Source organism: Bactrocera oleae, chromosome 5 (assembly GCF_042242935.1).
Source record: "Bactrocera oleae isolate idBacOlea1 chromosome 5, idBacOlea1, whole genome shotgun sequence".
In the NCBI taxonomy this organism is placed as follows: Eukaryota; Metazoa; Arthropoda; class Insecta; order Diptera; family Tephritidae; genus Bactrocera; species Bactrocera oleae.
The window spans coordinates 950,276-975,609 of NC_091539.1; the positions used below are offsets into that span (position 1 = coordinate 950,276).

The following is a 25,334-nucleotide window of genomic DNA, read 5'->3' on the forward strand; positions in this document are numbered from 1 at the left end:
ATTTCATGCGGATTAACTCATGCGCTTAACTCTACTTATACTCGCAAGCAACGCCGGCATTACACAACACAAACAAAGAAGATGGCAAGATAATCTGCAGCGTATTTATGAATAAGCATGGCGGATGAGCAAGCGTTATAGAAATTACGTTGCACTGGCAACAACAGCAGCAGCAGAAGACAAGCAGCAAGCGAACATACGCACAACAATAGCAAGAACACGCAACGCACATCAAGTGTAGTTGACTTTAGTGACTGTAGTGGTAAAGTCAACTGCAATATTCAACAGCCACTGCAGCCAAACGTCACTTCCGCTTACACGCACACGCACACGCGCACACATACACACACAAGCAATACTTGTGTCTTTACAATACTTTCTACAACAGTATTAAGTTGTAGCGTGTATTGGAAAAATGAGTAAGTAGTAAAACAGTGAACTGTGCTTCTTGCGGCATGGCGGCGCATGAGATATGCATATATATGCACATCCTAACGGTAAACAGACTAACATTCTTACACAAGTATATACATTTTATGCTTTTTTTGCGCAAAGCACGCCTTTATTGTACTTGCCGCCGCGCGTATGTTCTTGCCACACAGCAGTTATTGCGGCATATATTGTTTAATATGCAGATACCCGCTTAAATATTACAAGTAATGAAGCTGCATGAAACGCAAAGTGTGGACCGACACATTTCACGCTATTTATGCGCCTATGTAGGTGTAAGCCGACGCTGTGTGTGTGTGTGTGTGGCGAATGCTTAGTCATGCAGGCGCTGCGCTTGTGCTACTGAATTTTTAATTTTTCAATATCTGGCAGAATTACTAACTTGAGCTGGGCCCGTGTTCGCTGAAGCACTCACCAACGTAAGCGCTTGTTGGCTTTCATTTTCGCATAACCGTTGTGTGCGCGTGCTGACGACAAGCATGTGTATATTGTAGCATACCTCCGTAGCTCAAATCAAGTCCAAGACGCATGGACTTACATAAAATTAAATGGAAATGGCAGACTCGAGCATCGTCAGCACATAAATTTCATTGTCAAAGTATTTTTTATGGAACGCGCTGCTTTGCGTTTAAAAGGCTTGCGAAACACTGCCTTTAAGAAAAGTAAGTAACCGCAAAGACACAAACGCACAAGCTTTTCAAACATTAGTTTAAACCTTAAATTCGTTAGCAAGCTGCTAAATCTATATACTTTCTGCAGAACTACATATAACTGCTGTCGCTTATAGTCTACTTTTAGGCTCTAAACGAAGAAAAAGCTTCGCGTATTTAAACTAGCTGCTGGAAAATGAAAATTTACTGAAAAAATGCTCGATACTAGCGAGTTTTAGACTAGGCATAAATATAAAAATACTTGTCGATAGCAACTATGTATATCGAATCATTTAGGCATATAGCTGTCATACGAAATTATCGATCAAAGTTAAAACCTTGCATGGAAAATATATTATTTGACAAGGCAGATTATTTATTCTATAAGGCAATGCTAGTACTGGACTACGGAGTGTTATAGTAAATATATAGCGGCCCTACAAACTGACCAATCAAAATTAATTTAAAGATATTTTTATAACCTAACCTATAACCGCAACATATTGCCATAGCGTATAATAATTTTGTTCGCCTAATCGTTGTTTGTACCAACTAAAAATAATCGAGTTAGATATAAGGTTATCTATATATAAATGATGCGAGTGATGAGAGGAGTCGAATTCCGAGTGTCTATCTGTGCGTCCGTCCAACCGTCTGTACGTCTGTGCAAGCGTTAATTTGAGTAAAAATTAAGATAACTTGATGAAACTTGGTACATGGTTTTGGAAAAAAATATTAAGAACGAGTTTGTAGATGGGCGTAATTGTACCACTGCCACGCCCACAAAACGCCATTAATCAAAAACTTATAAAGTGCTATAACTAAGCTGTAAATACAAAACTTGAATTTGGCACAACGAATCACATTAAGAAGAGGCACCTGCGTTTTGAATATCGTTTTAAAAGTGGGCGTGGCACCGCCCACTAATAATGTACAATGTATATATCTTTCAAACCAATAAAGCTATATCGCCCAAATTTGCACAGAACAAATATTTTTAACCCTACTTACTATAGTGTGAAAATAGGTTAAATCGTATGATAAGCCCGCCCACTCCCCATATAACGGTTTTGTTAAAAACTACTAAAAGTGCGCTAAATCAATAACTAAATGCATCGCAGACATTAAATTTTACAACCAGGTTGGCGCAAGCAGGCTTAATAGGAGCCGGTGTCAAAATTGTACTATGGGCGTGGCACCGCACACTTTTAGGTGAAATCACATATGTAGCTCGGAACCTGCCAAACGGAATTCAACCAAATTTGGTAGATAACATTCTTATATATTTATATAAAATTCCTATATTACCATGTAGTTTTAATATAAAATGGAGGAAATCGGACTACAACTACGCCTACTTCTCATATAGCCCCTTTTTCTGCCCACAATACCATATACACCATGTAATGATTTTCGTCTTTCCTCCTAAATTTAAACCGTTCAGGTTGGTCAAATGTAATATTTTAATGAAATTAAATGGACAAGTTTTCTTAAAAATTATGTGGTTTAGCGCTGAATTAGCATGGAATGAATCTAGACCTTATTCTACACCTCATATCCCTAATACAAAGAATTTAAGTCCTCTGGTAGACGTTTACCACATCAACTAAATTTTTATTAAATGTATCATATTTGGTTGAGTTGATCCCTACTCAAAGAATTCTTAGTAGCCTAGAACATGAGCTCCATAAGCTACTGTCTGCAAGTCGAATAAAGGTGTAGCTAAACCATCAAAGCCCTCTAAAGTTGAGTCTCCTCAGCTGGCGGCTGCACTTTCGAATTTTCTCTCTCAAAATTATTCTGCTATAATTCACATTAAACTAAAAATAATTATTTTTACTGCCAATTTAGCCACAAACTGTGTATTACGCTGCTACAATACTTTAAAGCGCTCGTAAAAGTATGCAACAATTTAACGATTGTGTTATGTAAAAGCAAATCATCAGCTTTAATAAATGGCCTTAAGATTTTCGCACAATCAACACAACGCCAAAAGCAACGCAAATAAAACACACGCACACACACACACAAACACAGCGTCTTGGCACACCATTGCTTGGCTAAAGTATACTTTAAGGCGCCACACGCGAAATTGTGTCATTTTTGCTGCCGCTTTGTCGTTTCTTATGCGAGAATCCGTTTGTTTCTCATTGCATTCGTAAATCATAGAGCACATTGCTACTTTTTGTTGGCAAAACTTTCGCTAAACGCACACATACACTCACACACACGTATGCGTGGCGAAACTATGTCAGTTACTGGTATTTTCATATTTAATAAGTGAAAGGGAAATACCAAAAGTCATTTACTCGAGCTCCGCTGTGTCTGTGTGTTGTTGTTTTCCTTGAAGTGTGTGTCATAATTCAAACCGAACACGCGACGCGAACGCGAAGGCACACGAAACAACACACAGAACTCACGCGAGTTTGGTGGCGAGTTAGAGGAGCTTCGCCAAAGCATACGAGCAGGCACGCACATACACATATAAACTCGCTGTTGCATCCTGTTGAACGTGGTGGGCTCACAGGCGCTCAGCGATGGCCAAGCGGCTGCAGGCAGGGAGGCAGCGATGGGTGTGAGCAATGTGCCAAAGCGAGCGAGCGCACGAAGCTACACCGATCGACTGGCTGACTGACCAACTGACGAGTGCACTAGCAGCTGCGACCGACGTCCTGTCAGTGGGGCAGTGAGGCACGGGAGCGATGAAGTCGCGTAGCAAACAACCAGCCGTCCAGCCAGTCAGTCTGTCTGCGCTGGCTGTGTGTATGTGTTATTTGTGACTGTATGCGTGCCTATTCGTGCGTGACACATATACTTTGTTTGTGCTCGAATTCGTACGCATTCGTGTGCGCGTACGTGTGCTTATGTATGCTTTTCGGCTCGCTTCACTTTCGAAAATCCTTCCACTTACACTTTCTTGCCTTGCCGCCGACCTGCTGCTCCTACTTCAGCGCGCACCGTTATGTTTCAGCTTGTCGTTGTCGTTGTTGTTGCCGTTGTAGTCGTCGTCATAACTCGCTTGCCACTCGCCTCGCCACGCTCAATGTCATTACACAATAATTTCGCTTTGCTTTAAAAATTTCACTTTTCATCACCTTTACCGTTGCGATTTTCGCAAATTTTCCCTTTCGTTGAATGCACGTTTCCAATTATGAGCACAAATTTTTCACTAGAGCTAGAGCTGGTCTACTTTTAGGCGTTTTAGCGCAGACAGCGCGTATAAATCCACATTTTCACATTCTCTTTTGCGCAAAGTTCCACCGAATTTGAATTTTTTCTACGTTTGCTCAATACTATACGCTTTGGACATAAACTGGATATTTTGTTGTTGTTGTTGGTAACTTTTCAAAAACGTTTAGCCCCACACACACGCACACACATTGTCCGCGCCGTTGTAGCGACACAACGTTGCACTTGGTTACGCACCTAAAAGTTGACTACGAAAACGGCACGAATTTCATTGGCGACGAGCCGTTAGCGCGAGTGGTGGAATTCGGCGCACCGGTCAGGCGCGTTGTGTGTGTCACACTTGCAGAGCGGAGCCTGTGCATAACTATGTGGACGGGGGAGCGCGCGCTCATTTGGAGTTGTGCATGTGCAAGCGAGACAGCCAGTGTGCGCTGTGGTGAATTTCAAACAGCTGTTGCGCGGTGTGTGTTTTAAACATATTTTTTTTTTGTTTGTGGCAGCATAAATTTGCTAATATTTAAAAAAAATTTTATATATCACACTAATTTTAAAAGCAAAAGCAACTCTTCTCTACTGCTGCCATTTGCACAACGCTCATTACAAATACACCAAACCCACCATACCTGCAACGCCGCCATCTCTCGTGCATTAGCGAAATCTACAAGTATAGCCACTGCAGCCACCATTAGCACTTGCCATGCGCGCGAAAATGTTGCCAAAGCACCAGTAAAGCAGCTTGTACACTATACCGCCACATATTGTTGACGTTTGCTGTGACAACTCTCAGCGTAAACATAAACAGCTACAAGCATACTATACAAATAATTATGTGTATAGCTCAAACTGCCTCCAAACAACCGCCAAAATTTCAGGCAAAGCGCCAAAAAGTAGGCTATCACTACAGCTGCCCAGCCTTAGCTCTCCATGTCGTCACACTTGCTCTCGCACACCAGTCTCTGTCTGGCTGGTTGAGGGTGGCGCCCACCCTCTGCATTTTGTGCTGCTTTGGCCTTCCTTCAATGTTTTGCAATTCTGTCTTTGCTTAATGGCTTTTCGCCTTTTGCGCCAATTGGTAGGCTTCAACGACTGCGTTCTTAGTGAACTATGCACTCTATTTACAGTAGTTTGCTAGTGGTTTCAAAGTAGAAGTGCTAATGCTTTGTTGTAATAATTGAGTGTAAATGAACATTAATTGAAAATGGTAAACAAATTGAGACTTTCTGCAACAAAAAGTGTAAAGTGGAAAAGTAAATATATTTATTTAGCAAACGACAATAAATTAAATTAAATAACTGCCAATAACAATTGCTGCCAACAAACGTGTCTCCATTTATAAAACATATAAAGAAATTGGTAAGCGAAAATTATGTAAAATATATTCTCAGAGCAATTAGTACAAACAGTAGAGCCCATTGTTGGCAACCAGGCGTGAAATAGCTTACAAATGTTTCACTATTTCTAATGACAAGCAGCCTGTCGGAAAATTGAAACATTTGCAACTAGTACGCTGGTGTTGGCTTTTGGGTCACATTATGCAACATTTTATTACGCATTCATATATATTTTTAGTGAATTTCGTGGCACTTGAACTTTTCTCTATGCAGTTGTCTTATGTTTCTCATTATGCCGCTTACCTATTTAAACAGCCACTATCTAAACTTATCTCTAATAAAAGTTAACCTCTTCAACATGTTGCCAATTCATTTCTCATTTTCGTTAGTTTTTGGCATTACTATCGACATTACTGTAAGACCTTCCTAATCCACCCTTGAATAGATATTTGTATGCATAAAATCGATACAGAAATCGTTTGATGGATAGCTCTTCCGTATTACTTACGTAAAACAACAACCAGATGACATCGGAACTGGAAATGCAGGTAGTATGTGCACAGAGTCGCCGCAGCAACGAGTTTGTGTTAACGAGGAAACGAGAAATAATATCAAAAGCTTTCGAAAAGTATCGAATCTATTTATTAGATAGGGAGATGGAAATCTGCCTGATCTGTCAGCAAAGTCAGCTATTAAGTGTGTATTATAATGTAGAATTTCGAAACATTCTAATTTTTTAAAAATATTTTTAAAGCCTAACTATTTAAATACATGTCTACGAGATTATTTTTCAAAATTTATATATGTGTCTAAATACAATACTAAAATATTTAAGCCAGCTATAACAGTAAACGGTTCGTTTATCAAATCTGTGTGGAACTTATTTCGTATTGCCTTGCAGTTCGGTTTATTGCACAAGCGTTAAGCAATAATTTCCAATATGACTTGTTATTGTCGCTTATCACACACACACGGACGCGCATACAAAGAGACCTTCATTGTCACAGCATTTATGCGGCTTCATCACTTGTTTGCTTTGCTTTTTAGCATTTTGTTGCTAGTTTTCTCTGCTTGACTTTATTTTGCTTATTTTCTTTATTATTTTCTTTGTTGGTCTCTTGCAGCTCTACTTTGTGCCGCTTTGTGAGTTTTGCGCGCTACAAATACAATTTATGGCTTGATTATAAAGCTGTTAATCAGCGTTTGTAATGATTCTTCGATAACGATTTGTTTTTTCTCGCTTTTTCTTCAATCTCATCGCTCAGCAGCACTTGTAAGCTGCCTCAAGTAAAAAGGTGTTACCCACCGCAATTAATTATACAAAATATTTATACCGACTTTTCAGACAGTGTTGAAATTTTTTATTTTTTATTTTTATTTTTTATAATAATTTTATTTCTACAACTTTTTAACTATCGCTTAATTTCCAACAGGCACCTCTCACCGCTTTGCCACATTCCAAAGCCTAATCGGTGCTGATCACAACCTGCCAAAACTTTGTTGTCTTGGAGCTGCGGCTTATGCCGCGACCGGTTGTTTCCGCCGTTCAACTAATCAGCGCTGTAGCGGGCGTCGCGCTAAGCTTGGGCGCAAAGTCCAATGCGACGAACATCAATACAGCGTCGTTGTTGTTGTTATGTATGCGCATAAATATTAGGGTGTGACAAAAAAAATTAATATTTTATTAATGGTCCCTATAGGTTTTTGTTTAAGTTAAGCGTTTGCGAGATATTCATCATCAAACATCAATGTCTATCAGCGATATATGAATTTTTCTAACTGATAATAAGAAAAAAATAGAAAACTGTAAGGCGGAGTACCTTCTCGTTACAATAAAGAGCTCATACTTGAAGTGACTTTCATAGAGGTGTCTAACAACCAATTTTTCATAATTCGAAGCGAAAAAATACATTCATTTATTTTTTTTTTTTTTGACACACCCTAATAGGTTTTTATTTTTGTTTTTTGTTTAAATAAGTTTATGTATTTACATTGGTAAACATTTCGAAGTGTCCACTGCTGCGCGCAAACCCGTGAAATAACCGGTAAATATGTAAATAAACGAGCCCACCAGCCGATTTGTGGATGTCATGTTGCCCTCAATATCACACACACGCTCTCTCTCGCTCCGTAAAATTATATTTTTGTCCCAAAACTATTATTTGCTTTAATTGTGTGTCCGTTTGCCACACCTTCTATTTTGTAGCGCGATCCGCGGAGAGCTACTTAAACAGCAAGTGATCCGTATATATAATATATTTGTGTATATGTATGTACTTATGTGTGTATGCGCTTATATATAGAGTAGAACTTGTTAACAAGTAATATTTCTTGCTAATTACTTAGACACATTAGATCTAGCTTGTAATGAACGCTTGTCTGCCCGCCAACAAAATATTTGCTGGAAATTTTATTTTTTCCTCATAACTTGTTTTGATGCGTGAAAATTGGTAAAAATTTTAGCAAGAATTTCAAGTTAATAAAAATTTAAATAAATTAACGTTAGAGAAATTTTAAAAATTTTGAAACTGTGACACTTTGTAGCTCTCTCGCTGCAATTGCTTAGAAAACGGCTGGGGAAATTTATGACATTTTACAGCAACCCAACTTCTCTATAAGAATCTAAGAGAAAAGTAAGAAGCAGTTATGATATGGTACTGGCTACCCGAGCCTTACTTTTCTGTCATAAATCTGAACTATATTTTAACTTTAGACAACATATTTCTACACGAACTCAATAAAGCAACACGCAACATATGTATATGACACCCGCACCGCTTCTAGCGTGAGCCTTCTATTTATAGACGCACTCAGCATCATTTTTGCACTTCTACTCTTGCATTTACACATAAATGACATTAAAATATCTGCAGAAATTCAGAAACTCGCACACGTTCCCCTTTTACTCCGCCCCAGCTGGCTATTTGACATAATGCATGGGCTACACGAGACAAGTGAATTGCACAAGATAGCGTTTGTATGCGCTTAGCTCAGTAAAACTGTGCAAGAGAGTGTTTAACGGTGAGCGTTCTTTATAAACGTGAATTGAAACCAAATTTTTATTTTTTTCTTAGCTATACCTAACATACAAACTATACATATAATATATATAATATATATATATTTATATATAATTGATCAGCGTGACGAGCCGAGTCGGATCACTATAGCTTATAGCTGCCATACAAACTGAACTATGGGAATCAAGTGCTTGTGTGGAAAATTTTTTCAGTTTACGAGATATCTTTAAGCAACTTGCCACGTGTTCTTATCTAAATAAACTATGCAAGCTGCAAAGAAATTATTCAGATCAGACCACTGTAGCTAATAGCTGCCATATAACCTGACAGTTCAAAATCAAGCTTAAGAACTTTTTATACCCCTCTATGCTTCAAACATGCACCTGTAAGAGTAATATAGCTGCAGTGCAGCCGAGGTTAACACTTTTTCTTGTTTTTCTTTTAAACAGTCCTAACCTAACTTTTCTTTTTTCAAACTCTGCACTTTTCATTTGCACAAGTTCCAGTTTGCGCATTTTATTTGCAGCATTTAGGCCCACCTTATATCCCTGCTACATACATAGAAACATAAGTATGCATATAAACATATATATAGCGTATATGTAAATGGCAAGCAACAAATTCAAAAATACAACAAATATCGCCGCTCAGTTCAGTTTACTTCTACAACGCCAGTGGCACGCTAGCGATCTTGGTTGAGTAAGGTTAGTTACGCGTTGGTAAGACGCGGCGATTAGCGATTTTCGCGTCCTTCTTTATGTGCCGTATTCTTCGCTGTTTGTGTAGTGTTTTATATATTCTAACTGTATTGAACGGCGTGTGTTTCTCACAAAGTGGATATCTTTGGTTTTACATATGTAGGTACATGAACATAAAAAATTTATTAAAAATGTGTTGGAGCAAATATTTATCGGGAGAACAGCAACAGAAAGTAGGAAAAGCTTGTTTACAAAAAACAATTGAGTTGAGTTACAATTGCTGCTTTGTAAAAAAACGTCTAATAACAAAAGCTCTAGACCTTTTCACTACAGCTTTCAAGCTTGCAAAAATATCTAGTATGTTTGCTTTTCGAATGAGATTACTGCATGATATATATATTATCAAGCTTGACATTAAAATTCATTAATAATTTATTTAGAAAGCTTTTAGGATTCAACTTTTTTTATCTCTAAATAGTCATCGGGAAAACAGCAACTGAAAGTAGGCCTAGCTTGTTCAAAATAAACCCGTTGAGTTTAGATACAACTGCTAAAGAACGTCTAATAACAAAAGCTCTAAAGCTTTTCACTACAACTTCAAAGCTTTTAAGACAATCTTGGCTTTTTACTGTCCAACCGTGATTACTATTAATTAGATATTATCAAGTTTAATATTAAAATTCATTAATAATTTATTTAGAAAGCTTTAAGAACTTAATCTTTTTGTCTCTACCTCGTTAAGCAGTATATATGTAGAAACAAATTAAAATAATTTTATAAAATAGGACACGCTTTCATAAAAAGCTTTCTTGCTGTGATAATCTAGTAGCGCAGCGGCTTTCATTTTGCATACCGAAGCTTTCACAAAGCTTTTAGACTAAACTGCTACTAGACTATTCTTTTCTTTTGTGTATTTGTATACCTGTAAAGACTTTATGCTTTTCTAACAAAAATATTAGTTTTTCATGCGACTTCATGACTTTTGCAATTATTGCTCTACATATATATGTACACACTATGCATTAGTCACGTGCGCACGGGGCATTGCATGCATTTAATAGCCAATTGCAAACAGCGGCTAATAAATACAGTTGAACACAATAATAACTTAATTGTGGCGATTGTAAAAAATTTACAAAGAACGAAGAGATAAGTCGAGCAATAGAAAAACAAAAACAAAAACAATAATAAAATAATAAATATTTTGCTAAAATCAAAAATCAATGTTAAATAATTTATTTTGTATTTAATTACAGTTTTGATAAGACCGAACGACACAGCAGCTGTTTTGTAATCACACATACACACACATGCTACCGAGCGCCCAAAGGTGAAAAGGGATCTGGCGAGCGCGTCAAATATTTTTCCATTGTGTATACGCTTGCAACATACGGCGCAATCGGCTGCACCGAAAACAGCAACAACAACCGTAATACATTTGGACTTTGTACGCCAGCGCAAAAACAATTTACGAAAAATATTTGTTAAAAATTTGTTAAAAATTAAAGTCGTCGAACCGGTTCATTGCATAGCGCGCAAGTGAAGATAAAGCAAGCAAAAACAAAAATAAACAAATCATAAAATCACACATTAATGCGAGCGGTATATACAACAACATGCACACACACACATATCGCCCGATCTATTGAATGTGCAGAGGCGGTGACGCGAGCACAGTAGCAAAAACAAAACCAACAACAACAACACCATACCTCGCTACAAAAGGGCAACAAAGTGACAAGCGCTATACAGAGCCGACCATCGTTTAGTAGCGCCGCAACAGCCAAAGATTACAGACGCCTTTTACGCTAAGAGCCAACAGCAAACAAAATAAACATTGAAGCATTGTCAGCCTTCAAATTAACGTAACGAATCAATAATAATTGTGTGTCGTACAAGAAGAGCAAAATAGTTGTGCAGTGAACGCAAGTTTTCAAAAAGTGTACTTTTACACTGTATTAGCGCGCTGCAAAGGATCCACTGATATTTTATAAATTTTGAAACCAAATTCTTTTAGTGTTTTGTGCGTATTGATTTGAAATATTTGTGTTAAAATGCTGCGCCATTTGTTGCGTTCTGTGATTTTCGCGCAGCCTGCGCAGTGCTCCGTGGCCGTCGCTGCGTGCGGCGCGCGCAGTTTGAGCACGGCCGCCACCACGCTGCCGACACAGCTGGATAAACTCGTAGTTTACACTGAAGAGGAGGGTTACATTAGACAATCGCCGTTCGAGCCTGTCGAGCCGGTCAATCTAACGGTGGACAAATACGTGTGGCGAGATTTCAAGAAGTTCGAGAAGGACATAGCGACGGTGAGTTGTGAAAAACAGCCTGTAATTGTACAATTCTGTGTTGGTATATGGCAGATGCTACTTTTTCTCCATTTGACAGCAGCCATCTGGCGTCTATGTGACATCCTTTTGACTTCTGTCATATAATTTTCATTACACAGTGCCCAACTGACAGTCCAAACTGCCATTTATTTGACAGCTTTCGTTTATTATTTATCATGAAACATGTTAACACTCTGTATTTGCTTACTCGCTCTTACTTTCTTCATTAAACAAAATATACATTTTTTTAAGCCTTTGCAAATAATTTATAATAACTTATATACAAACACCTTGATAACAAAAAACAAGATCACACAGATTTGACTATTTATTTATGGTTTTGTTTCATTGTGTGCTCTTTGTTGTCTTTTAACAACTTTGGTTTATATTCCAATTAATTCTAAAGTGGTTATTTAGCAACCGACCTTTGTACTAGTGAGCCTCTTGAGCGGATTTTAACTCTACGCTGATAAGATTAGACAATGAAGCAACTTTCTCGCAACAAAGAATGTTTATTATTTAATAGCCCTAGGCTAATGTTTATGCGCCTGCTATCTAGAATTTGTGATTTATTTGCGCAGTAAAGACTTTCGGAATGTTATTTAGTTCATTTAGGCCAGTAAAATATCAGCCAAAAAAAATAAAAATATAGCATGCGAGAAAAAGTGTCGCTGCTGTGAGAGAATGATTTAAGCCGGTGAAATATCAGCCTAAACAAAAAATATTGCATGCGAGAAAAAATAGTCGCTATTGATTTTTAATATAATTCGGAAGCAAAGAAGCTAGAATTTATATATAAATATGCATTTACAATTATTCTAGTAATATTATAAATAAATATTAGCTTTAGTGTTATTTTATATTTTTTTTGTTACATGCAAGTAAAAATCCAAATATCAGTGTAATTGAGCAATAAAACCATAAATGTCGTGCCAATCATTTTAACGCTTTCAATACAGAGCTTAATTTTAGTCAATGTTGATACTTTATAACACAAAAACAACAACAACAACGAGACCATAAAGTCATAAATGCCAACAAAGTGCAATTTGTGCCAATCTTAATTCTATTTTTACATATTTATACGATCATACATTTAAATACATGTAAAGCACATATTTACTAGTATCAGTGAGCCTTGCGCATTCAATTGACGCGACTTGTGCCACAATTGAATAGTTTCAGCAGCATTTCAATTTAACGAATCGCGCTATGCCTGCTGGATGCACTCGCCACTTATTACATATTATATTTATATATAGATTTATGTGTGTGTGTAGAGTGAGCGCAAAAAAAAAAATATAAAAATAAATAAAAAAACATCTAGATGGCAGCTTAATGCCGGCTGGCTTGTCCGCCTTTATAAGAAACGGTAATAAGTGGAAGCACTACACTGCCATGAAATCTTAATTTGTTGAATTGATAGCGCACCTTTGAAGTGATCTGTCCGCAGACTCTGAGAAACCCATGCTACTTTATAAGAAACGCTGGTAGCTGGGCTAAGCAACCATTACGTGATGTGTTGATCAGATCATGTAGTATCATACGATGTAACCTCACAAACCGTTTGGCTTGCACGCCTTTATAACGGAAACGGTACTACAGTTGGCTACCTTTTTCGTGATGTGCTAATGAGAACGTGTGACATCACACGTTTGATGTAATGTGTCCGCAAACTCAGTGTAACTAACCTGCTGGACTATACAGCGCTAGTAGCTGGGCTATTCATTCATACCATGAGCTTTGATTAGATCATGTGATATTTATCGACATGTCTGATGTGATGTCAATATAAGAAATGCTGCTGGCTGAGCTTTTTACCCCTCCCGTTAGTTGTGAAGACATCATGTGATGTAATACCGCTGTGATATGTTTTTAAGTCACGTGCTTAATAAATTTCTGGGTTTCTATAAAAAAAAAGCGCAGCCTATGTGTTGTATTGGTTGGTACATGTGATTTGTTTCAGCCTTTGTGATGTGATTTTAAGTCATATCGTTAATATTTGAACGGCTAGCTGACTTTATAAGTAACTTGGTGGTTGGGTTAGCAACCCTGCGATAATATATAGTATGTGATTGCATGTCGTATATATCAACTCAGTGCCTGAAAGTGAATTTTAATGTATACCCTCTACCCTATTCCCCACTCATATTAGTTCTTCACTCTGCTTCATTTTTATATATTTCTTACTCTCAATCTTCTACTGCTCGCTACTACGCGCCGACACTCGCCAAAGATCTCTCATTACTTAACGAGAACGCAAACCGTTATCGATAATTGGAGACAGAAGTGAATATAAACACTTGTAAATATAAATAAATTTTTTTCGCGATAGCGACGTGTTCTGCAGCTGCGAATGCACCGCTGGCGGGTTCAATGAATTCACATCAACCACACGCTGCTTGTTTGTTTTAATTATACCTACGTCTTTTTACGATTTTTTTTGCATTGTTTATGGCCCAAGTGTTTTGTTTTCATTTCGATTACCTTATAGATTTTATTGTTTTGTTTTTCTTTGCCTTTTCTAGTAAACGTTTCTTGGTAGCATAACCAGCAATTTTGTCAGCTGGGTTCTGCGTTCGTGTAGTTTTAATTTAAATTAACTGTGGCATATATTTTTGAGATTTCTACAGAGTGTGCGTTCTACCTGTATCTGGAAGGTAACCCTTTAGTTAGACAAGGGCTGTTTGTACGTTAGCACATACCTATTTTAAATTTTTCTGGATTTTGTTAGATACTGGATATCGCTCTTCCGGTATCAAGCATCTCAAGTAAATCTCTTTCTATATTTCTAAATATTTGTGTTCTTACACTTTTACTCAATGCTTACAAATCTCATAGCACATATAGTATAACTAATCGAACACACCCAAAATCAGGTCGGCAGCTGCCGTTGCAAACGTCGGACTGGTACATTATTGCACTACATTTTGTTTGCTTCATTCAGAATTTTATGTTATTTTTATTTACGCTTTGATAGTGCAACAAGAGAATTTGTCGCGTCATGCACTGACACACCTCCATCGCCGAAAACAAAATAATACATAAAAGAAAAAAACAATTTTTGGTTTTCCACATATTTATTTGAGTGTGCTGCTGTTCGGATTTCACGCCGCTGCAGATTATTTTTATTTATAGATTCTTCAAATTTTGTGTTTTTATACAATATGTATGTACATATGTTTATACATATTATTAATAACAAAATTCATAGATCACTTTATTTGCCGCCTCATTCCACATGCTTACTCTCAGCCTAACTCATCTATCTCATCCCTTCCCACCTCTTACCGCTCTCTCGCTAGACTGCTCGCTATCTCTCAATGCCATTGCGCTAGCATACCCATTAGAGTCTCTGTAATTATTCGCCCCCATCTTCGTGTGTGTTCATAATATATTTAGCCAATCTAGACTTTGCACATTGAACCACTGAGCTTTGGACTGCAATAAAAAAAGATAACGCAACACAAACACACAGCGCATTCATAGGTGAAAAGCAAACAGTTTCAGCGCAGATTTCGTGTTTTTTTCTTTTATTTTTTATTTTGCTATTTACGCAAAAGTGATTTTGAATTTTGCAAAAACCAAAAATTATCTACACTAGGTTTATAAAAAAAAATTAAAAAAATAGCAAAGAAGGTTGTTGAAATTGTGTTTTTTGTGCGTATAATTATTTTATTTTTTAAAAGCGATTTTTATGCCATCGATAGGGGACGGTACTTTATTCTCCACCATAAATTCGATGTTGGTCTGATCGCTCACTAACCGTTTGTTATATTGGTCACAGATTTGTTTGTATTATTTGAAGTTAGCGCTTTCCAACTGTTTCGAGCTGAGGGTTTAAAAAAGGGGTATTGCTCTCTTTTAATAGTGTGGTGTAGTTAGGTACATAGAGTGGCTATCTGACGATGCAACTAGGCCTTTATGAGGCGCATTGTAAAACCACAGCCACTAAAATGCCCTAACTCTATTGTCTCATCTCTGAACCGAACAGTGCTTTTGCTGAAGTTCATCAGCGCAAAAAGCTTTATTTGTGCAACCTCCGAAATATCGTCTAGAAACCCTCGACAGATGGTTATCGCCACCTTTTCCGATACAGCGCTTTATATTCGCATATAAGTTGGATTATAGTCACCGCTTCTTTTATTTTCTGACTGCTTCTACAATAGTCATTTTATGGTGCAGCTAGTCTGCTGACAAGGCTGCGAATTAGACATTAGCACGTCATTACTTCCGACCTGTTATTCCAGCTCTTATGCCAATTAGACTGTGATTTGTTAGCACTCCTAATAGAGCTCTAATATAATTCCATTTGAATTTTAATAGTCGGCATGTGCGGCCCATTTTCCAATCATGTCACGTTTGCCTGCTTATTGAACAAATTAGCGATTGCCTCCAGCGAGACGCCGCTATATTTATAACATGTTCTTCGATTAAATATCTAAAAGCAGCAATAGGCATATACATTTCTTATTTTCTGAGGTCTAATTGTAGGGATTGTAGGATGGTGCCTGTTTTGGCTACTTCTTTTGCTTCACAGTTATCAGGAATATCACTATGCTCTAGAACCCATTGCAGGTTTATCGTGAAAGGGTATGTCAGTTCCACTAAGAGATCAAGACATTTATTCACTAACTTTGACGAAACCCTAGGAGACTGCAATGATTTTAAAGCCGCTGCGGTATTTGTATATATAAATATACTACTTGCTGTGAGCACACTTCTTCTTAGAGTTGAGCGAGAATTTTGCAACTTTCTACCATTTTCTTAGACTGCTAGTGCTTTAGCGGTACTTTCGAGGCTATTCGATTAGTGTACCATATACTAACTACTTTAGAAAAAAGCAAGCCTACTTTATAGAAAAGGTTTTTTCTTGCTTCAATCTATTTTTAGCTTATTTTTGGACCGAAAATGTTTTTGCAAATTTCGTTTGCCAATTTCTGAGAAATTTGTAAAATAGCTCAGCTTATCACAATGAATGACTTTGCATTTACCATAAAATATTTGTCGACATGTAAGGGTCTTTTGATTCAGCTTTATGGGAGTTTTTAGGCAGCACAACGGACTGGCGTTTAAGCTCTATAACCAAGTGTGAGCCTTCTTAGCATCGACCTTTTAACCTAACCTAACCTACCATAAAATGCTTTGCTCGCTTATAAATCACTTCAAGTCACACAACAAATAATTAATACATTTTTACTTTCTTAATTAATGCATTAGCCGTTTCTTTATATAACTATTATTTACTTTGAACCGACTCGCTGTACTTTGTTATCGGCAGTTATTTACAACAAAACACAGTTAAATCGCAGTTTAAAAACTAATAAACTCTAAAGAGAGTACTAGAGCTAATTACAAAGTACTTCGTTTAAGGTTTATTTTCTAAATAATTGCGCTCGACAATCTAGATACTAAAAATAACTATAAGTAAGTGTTCATAAATTACCGCTAGCCATTATATTTCTCACTATAAAGTGGCGCTGATAATTACATTTTATGCGCATTTTAATAAACATTTAATAAACATACTTACCATATGGTGGAAATTACGAGTTGGGCCAAATTTAACTAGTTACTAAGTTACTTACTAAAGTACGCTATGTAGAATAGTTCTAAATTACTGCAATCTTCGATAAACATCTGCTTTTTAACAAAAATTAAACTTCAAATATTGCATTTGTGAAATATTCACCTCGAAACACTTTTACAACACTTTCCTCGCATTTTACTGTAATTGCAGGTTTGCATCATCAGCGGCCGCCAATATACTTATGCGCAGTTACGCGACAGCAGCGCCGCCTTTGCCGTACGCCTACAAACCAAATTTAAATTAGCACAGGGTGACACTATCGCAATTTGCTTGCCAAACCTGCCGGAATATCCGATTGCCACGCTGGGTGCCATAGAAGCGGGTCTAATGGTGACCACAGTCAATCCAATCTACACAGCCGGTGAGTGAATGAAAGAGAAAAAATTTTAATTTTTTTTCAATAGAGTGATGAAGTATACTAAAGCAATTTCTTAAAAGTTAGACCCCAGTAATTGTATATAACGCAAAGTAACGAAAATCCGACCTCTATGTACTCCGGAAAGCTCTGAAGTTGTGAAAGGTTACTTTGGTTCTAATTTCTTTTAAATATTTTTGTTAGGCATCGATAGTGTCGGCGTATTTTAGCAAGCTAACTTTCATTTCACTATATCTCTCTATCGCTAAAGACACAAAAGGAAAGTATTCTAGTACACTTCTGATAGCTGAATTACTTCAGGTAATCCATTTAGACTCACAACGTCTATCTTGAGGAGAAAGAAAAATGTCCATTAAAATCGCTTGACCTTTCGCTTACATTGTCTTTATTATCTTTGCCTTTTGGACAGACGGTTTCGTCCCACCCACGAATATCAAATAGCAATTACTGAGTGTCGTCGCTCTTCTTAGTAGTGGCTGTTATATACAATGCTATGTTTATTGCATGCTTTTCAAGCCCTTTGTAAACGCATAAGCGTTTTGGTTAATCCATATTCGTTTAGCTCGCAATCTCAAACGAATATTTTTCAAATATCCTTTTTTGTGGTTTTTAACTCACTTTTCTCTATGTTGCCTTTCCGTTTTCAGAGGAAATTTGTCGCCAGCTGCAGCTGAGCGACAGCAAATTTGTCGTGGTTACTAGTCTCGGCTATGGAGTGATGAAAGAAGCTTGTGAGTTGGCACAAAAGAATCTGCCCATCGCTGTCATACGCTTGCAGCCAGATGAGAAGTTGCCCGCCGATGCCATAGACTTCTTCGAACTAATTAATCTACAAGATATTGACTACTCACAGTTGAGGGATTACGACATTGATCCCGACAGCGTAGTATTCCTGCCATTCTCCTCTGGCACCACCGGTATGCCGAAAGCAGTACAGCTCTCACACAACAACATCACGATTAATGGCGAACAGCTGGAATTGCCGTACGATTTCAGGAATTCCGGCAGGCAAGAGGTTTTGCCTGGCATTTTGCCATTCTTTCACATTTACGGTCTCAATGTCATAATGCTGTCGAAGCTGTCGATTGGCGTTAAATTGATCACAGTGCCACAGTTCCGTCCAGACGATCTCGTCAAAGCTCTGTGTGAATACAAATCTACAATGCTGAACGTCGTGCCGCCGATTGGTAGGTCCACAGCAATGCAGTTAGGACACAGTTTAAACCAATATTATAATACTTTTCTTACAGCGCTCTTTATGATCAACTACCCGAAGTTAACACCTGAAATGGTGCCCAATCTGCAATATGTGTTCACTGGCGCTGCGCCGATCACCGCAAACGACATGCAGCGCTTCATCAAAAAGTGAGTACGCGCTTATTTGTGCAAGCTCTTTTCATATCGAAGAATTCCAATGTTTTCTGTAACTGCTTACAGATTCCACAACACGAAATTCGTGCAGGGCTACGGCATGACCGAAACATCACCACTTGCTCTGCAGGTGTCGCCGAATAACACGAATTTTTCCTCTACTGGCGCGCCAGCATCGAACACCGAAGCGAAAATTGTTGCTATCGGCTCGGAGTGCCACAAGGGTTTGGGACCCAACATGACCGGCGAGATTTGTATACGCGGTCCACAAGTTATGAAGGGTTATTTGAACAACGACGAAGCCAATGCGGATATTTTCCTACCGAACGGTTGGATGCGCACCGGCGATGTTGGCCATTACGATGAAGAGGGCTACTTCTACATCACCGATCGCATTAAGGAGCTCATCAAAGTGAAGGCCTTCCAAGTGCCGCCTGCCGAGTTGGAGGGCATACTGCGCGATCACCCGAAGATCCTGGAGGCCGCGGTCATACCACGACCTGACGAATTGGCCGGTGAACTGCCACGCGCCATTGTTGTGCTGCGCGAAGGCACAAAGGCCACCGAGGAAGAGATCTACAATTATGTGGCCGAACGCGTGGCGGAATATAAGAGACTGGACGGTGGCGTTGTGTTCACCAATGAGATACCGAAAAGTTTGACGGGCAAAATACTACGCAAACAGTTGCGAGAGGCCTACTCGAGCTAGATGCCACTGCAATGCGGCTGGTTTAGGTTAGGCAATGTGTAGATCTTTAAATTATATTGGCAGTGGCTAAAACTTTATATCGACGACATTTAATTAAGATGATTAAATTGGTAGCCATTTGTTGCATTTCATAGTTAGTAAGTGCCGTTGAAATAACAGTAGTTCTATAATCCCATTCAGTTGAGAACTGGCTTCCAAGAACGCAGAGTGCCAAAAGAAACCGGATTTTTTAGCGTTATCAAGGATGTAGTTTAGGTTTTGTATGTATGTTCAGGTGTTTGCTTATATGTATGTATATTATTTTAATGCAATTTTAGGTTAGAAAAATATTTTTAATTATTTTAAGACACATAAAACTATACAAGAGCGGTTATAGTTCTTCATTTATAATGTTATTGACGATATACTAGTGTTTATTAGAAGAAAAGTGTTAAACTTACACAAAAGTTGGCGTAGTATTAAAGCAATTTTCTTACAAAAGCTATAAAGAGTTTATCATAATTGAAGAAACCCGCAAAAGTAAGTATAACCAGAGAACTTAAAACAATAGTTCTCTGGTATAACCACCTAGCTTTGACACAAATCAGCTTTTTCTACAAGCTATAAAAGTTGAAAGCTTTTTAAAAGCATTTTGCTGAAGACGCGAACCATTTCTGCTGCCTACAGTGTCAGCCCAACGGCAGCGTGCAGTCATTAAAGCTTAAGGCCCTCAAAGCTCTCAAAGCTGCTACCATTATAGAGCTTTTGTGTTTGTATTTTACACATTTTCTGCAATTTCAACTCATGCAGTTTTTCCTATTATACAACAATACCGTACAAAAGATTTCATAAGTGGCAACAAAACAAAGAACTTTCTATTCAAGCAACATTTCCGTTTCCGAACTACAGATTTCGGTGGGTCTGCTAAGCCGAAAATATATTAGCGTAAATCTTATTACCGGCCCGGCCCAAGAATGTGTTCCAGGAGCATGTGGCAAGCAGCATGTAATTTGAAATATTTCGTATAGTCATAGCTCTCAAACTGTTTAAATGCGTATAAATTATTTGTAACAGCTTTAGAGCCACTTCCATGTTTTTTGCAATTAAATTTGTTCAAGGATTTTGCAAAAAAACTTAAATATTCGTGTAGCTTGAAAGATTTCTCAAGTGTTTGAATTTCAAAAAATTGGCATTATTCGGTAAATGATTGTCAATTTTTTTTATAAAAATTTTCAAATATTTCTAAACTGTTTTGCATTCAAAAATACACAAATTTATTTATTGAGAAATAAATTATTATCTTTAAGCCGTATTAACACCTTTGTGTGCACCTAAACTACAAGAAACAGCGCGGTGTGTACTTACCGAAATTCAATCCGACGTTGGTTTTTCCAAGGCTTATAATAATAAATACGCACAATTTTCTTATTATTTTTTTAATTTTTGTATTTTAAATTTCTTTAATATAATTACATGATTTATTTATTTATTTAAATGTTAAATAATAATAATAATATTTTCACCTGTGATTTACCTTTATCTTTAGTACATTTCTGGGCTTGTTTCTATTGGTTTTTATTTAGTTATTTTTTATTTTTATTTTTTTTATATATATATTTTTTTTTTGTGTTTTACTTTCGACTTGTTTTCATTACTTGCTAAACTATTGGTTTTTTAATGCTATTTTCATGTTTACTTTTATTTTTTTGCTTTTTACGTACTCATTTCATCTTGTTTTAGTTTAACGCTGTTTCTGCAACATTTAGTATTCGCTCGTGTTTTACGTTTTACATAAGAATTTAACATACATACATACATTTTCATATTAGACTATATATTTTGTGTTTTATTTTTTAATAATATTTTTTTTATTATTTTTATTATTTTCGTTTGTTGTTTTACACCCTGCATGCACACTTTGCTCATATGGTTTCAATTTGAATATTTTTATTAAATTTTTTTTATTGGCGATAATTTTTCTACTACGGTTGTGTGTTATTGTTGTAGGCCGCAACAAATCATATTTTTTATGGAAATTATTCATATACATAAAAAGATTGAAAAAAAATTGTCTTCCATAAAAATTAAAGAAAAAATTAATATATTATTAAATCTAATTTTAGAATTAAAAAATATTTAAAAGAAAGTAAAAACTTAAAATATTTATAAAAAATAAAATATACATATATAAATATAAAATAATTTAAAAAAAAAATGTCTTACATAGAAATAATGTATAAACAATCGCAAAAAAAGTTGACCATTTAAACCGACACTACAAACAAATTTTTAAAAATCAATAAATGAACCATATAAATAAAAATTTAAAAAAATTTAAAAAAAAAAATTTTATGTTATATCAAAAAACAAAAAGTTAAATAAAAAAATAAGCTCTAAAAAAAAAAATTAAATATAAAATAAAAATAAAATAAAAATAAATAAAAAAATGTGTTAATAAAAAAAAGCGAATGTGACATAAAGATTATAAATATAAATATATAAAAAATATAAATAAAAAATATATATAGTTTTGAAATATAAACAGTTTACAGATTTTTGCAGCCTTGCGTTGATCTGTTTTTTTTTTTAATTTTCTGAATTTTGTTACAATTTTACATAACTACTTTGGCGCTATGCTCTAATTGTTATGCCTATTTTTTTGTTTTTGCATTTAAATTTCATTTTGCATTAAGTTCTCCACTTTTGTTTTGCATATTCTTTTCCACTTTTCATTTGTTCTTCCAGCGCTTTGCAGCGCATATGAATTCAATTACTTTGGCCTAACAACACAATAAGTATATAAATTTCAATAGAAAACAAATCAATAAACAATTTCAACTATACTCTTACAAACATACATATATAACTGTATATGGTTGCATTTAAATTTAGTTGCTTTGTTAGCTCTATTCTGCCTACGCTGCGGCAAATGATTTTTATATAATTTTTTTAATTTTTTTTTTATATAATTTAATTTAATTTTTTTATGTCATTTTATTTTATTATTATTATTTTTTTTTTGTTGTTAATATTTCCTACAGAACCTTAAGCCAGCCGCATACACTTGGGCTGAGCGCACAGTGGCGCGTTGCTCACTTGGCTAGCCGTTTGTGTTTAGCTGTGCCTAAGCGATGTGTGTGTTTAACGGTTATATGTTTGAGGTTATGTTGAAATCGATTGATATTTAGCCGTAATGCATCAGATATTTTACAAAATTTCGCTTTCTCCAAATTCAGCTGCACTCGCTTTGCATTTTCGCCGCGTTTGTGCAGTGAAAGCTTGGCTTGAGCTGCGGCTTTTTGCTTTTGGTGTTGACTTTAGGTGAATTTATTTGCTGTTTGTGTGTGTTACTCTCACGTTTTGTGTGGCTTTTGTTCTTTGCTTTTGTTATTGTTGTTTTGTATGTGTATTTTTTTGTTTTTTTTTTGTTGTTTTTAACTAGCTTATATGAGTTGCTTACTAAATTGCAAGTTCTGTTTAGTTACTAGCAGCACTTTGTGTTTTTGTTGTTGTTATCTTTAGTATTTATGGTACGTGTGTTTAAAGTAAATTCTTTTTTAGTGAATTCTGCTTTTTGCCGTTATCTTTCATACCATTATATATTTTTGAAGCGCGCAAAACCTTTGGAACGGTTGCTCGTTTGTTCTGCCGACGCAAGAACTTTTTTATTTCTTTTTTGTTTTGTGGTTTGATTTACCCTTTTGTTGCATTTAACTTTTATATTATTTATTATTGTTGTATTTTTGTTTTTGTCTGGTTAAGCTTAAATTACTAGTTTACAAAATATTTGTCAAAAACAGCTGATCTTGTTTTTCCTTTAATTTTTAAACTTTTTTCTTATTTTCATTAACTAATTTTTACACATAAGAAACGCTCGAAAAGATAAAGGTAAACAACTAACTTAAGTAAAACAAAAACAAAAAATATACATTTTGTAATTAAGGAATTTCTTTGATTTAGTAAATATGTATATGCAGCACATTATATAATACATAAAGTAAATTAAAAATTAAAAATATTTGTGAAACTTTTTTTACTGTCTGTGTATGTATTTGTATAAGTACATGAAACGGTCAAATTCATAAAAAAACTATAACCAATACAATAAAATTAAAACATTTTTTGAATAAAATTAAACAAAATATATCTTGCAAAATATGTCATAAAAAATTTTCATAAAAAAATTTATTTTTCGTAAGTTTTTTTTTAATTTTCATATTTTTTATCAATTTAAAAAAATATTATAAATTCATTTTCAAACATTTTTTTATATTAATTTTTAAAAAATATTTTTTAATTAATTTTCAAAAAAAAAATTTTAAATAAATTTTTTAAAAATATTTTTTAGATAATTTTTCAAAATTTTAATTAATTTTTAAAAAATTGTTTAAATTAATTTTAAATTAGTTTCATTTCAATTAATTGTCGAAAAAATACTTTAAAATCAATTTTTAACATTATTTGGTTTTCTATTTTCATAAAATTTTCTTTTTCATGAATAAGACCGTTAAATGTTAGATTAAAAATTATATATAGTTTGCATGCATAATTTGTTTCATACTTTTTATTATTTCAAATTTCAAATAATTATATTTTTATTACTAAATCAACAAGTTATACATAAAAACGTTCAATTTTGCTCTGTGTGTGTAAGTGTATATATATAAATGTATGTATACTGTATGTTCAAGTAAATAATATATATTTGTATTTATATGTAAGTATTGCATTTTCGTTTGGAAATAAAGCTTTCGCATATGCTTTTGCACGCTCAAACCACGAGCACGGCGCGAAACCTTTGTTTGTATTTGTAGTAACACGAACACTGTGGATCAATATTGGTAAAGTGGCGACTAAAAACGTTACATTTTTTCAGAAGAATGTAATTTTGAAGTGAAAGCTCACAAAAGTTAAAATTAAAGCTCATAAGCTCGGTGAAAGTGCAGAAGCTTGGTGAAAACGCTGAAGCTTGTTGCATGCTCCGAAACTCTGTGAGAGCTCATGCGCCTGGCGAAAGCTAATAAGCTCAGTGTAAGCGCATGACCGTGGCAAAAGCTCCGAAGGTGTGGGATATTCAAAAACAAACACAAGAAACCAGTAGAGGAAAATGGAAACTCAAGTACGGTGTTAGAAATTTAATAAAAGCATAATCAACAGCATTTTTGAAACAATTATCTTCAGCACTACACCTAGTTTTGTGTTTTCACTTCGTGTTTGCAATTAGTTCTACTTTCCAGTTCATTTTCCTTATACACAAATCCCTGTTTTACGTACATTTCACGCTTCATTTCGCTTGCACTTTATTTCCGATGACTTTATGACTCGTCCCGATTATTATGCACCCAGCTGGCTGGTACCCACTGCGGTTCGCGTTCCAGCGAATTGATCTCGGCCAACAGCTGTTGATAAGCACGATCTGTGTCGTTGTTTATGATTATCATATCGAAGAGGTGGCCCCAGCGTGCCTCCATATCGCGGGCAGTGGCTATAATGTCCTTGAGCTCTTCCTCCTAACGGGCGAAATGGTAGGATTTGTTAAAAAAGGTGAAAAATTTAAAAAAAAATTACAATTAATTTTGTTGTAACCAGAAAACAAACAAACTGCTAAAGAAGCGGATCGAAATAAGAAAGATATATGCTC

General features: G+C 35.7%; 3 protein-coding genes across 20 annotated transcripts in view; 1 reads left to right on the forward strand and 2 right to left on the reverse strand.

Moving 5' to 3' along the window:
• Positions 1 to 4,528, reverse strand: part of eag (ether a go-go) — a 92,796-nt gene extending 88,268 nt beyond the window's left edge. For 11 of the 12 annotated variants that reach the window (XM_070109513.1, XM_070109517.1, XM_070109516.1 and 8 more), the window contains exon 1: positions 4,196 to 4,528. The gene's annotated coding sequence lies outside the window, so the exon portion shown is untranslated. The remainder of the gene's footprint in view (positions 1 to 4,195) is intronic. The other variant, XM_070109509.1, reaches the window with a different exon arrangement.
• Positions 4,529 to 11,043: 6,515 nt separating this feature from the next.
• On the forward strand, positions 11,044 to 20,194 carry pdgy (pudgy). Its single transcript, XM_036359290.2, has 5 exons — positions 11,044 to 11,647; positions 17,409 to 17,619; positions 18,282 to 18,821; positions 18,885 to 18,999; positions 19,072 to 20,194. The coding sequence occupies exons 1-5, from the start codon at positions 11,393 to 11,395 to the stop codon at positions 19,712 to 19,714; spliced, it is 1,764 nt and encodes a 587-aa protein (XP_036215183.2). The 5' UTR covers positions 11,044 to 11,392; the 3' UTR covers positions 19,715 to 20,194.
• Positions 20,195 to 24,813: 4,619 nt separating this feature from the next.
• sdt (stardust) overlaps positions 24,814 to 25,334 on the reverse strand; it is a 134,195-nt gene continuing 133,674 nt past the window's right edge. For all 7 annotated transcript variants that reach the window (XM_036359281.2, XM_070110094.1, XM_070110095.1 and 4 more), the window contains one exon: positions 24,814 to 25,203. In XM_036359281.2, coding sequence (XP_036215174.2) covers positions 25,009 to 25,203 — 195 coding nt within the window. In that variant the 3' untranslated portion in view covers positions 24,814 to 25,008. The remainder of the gene's footprint in view (positions 25,204 to 25,334) is intronic.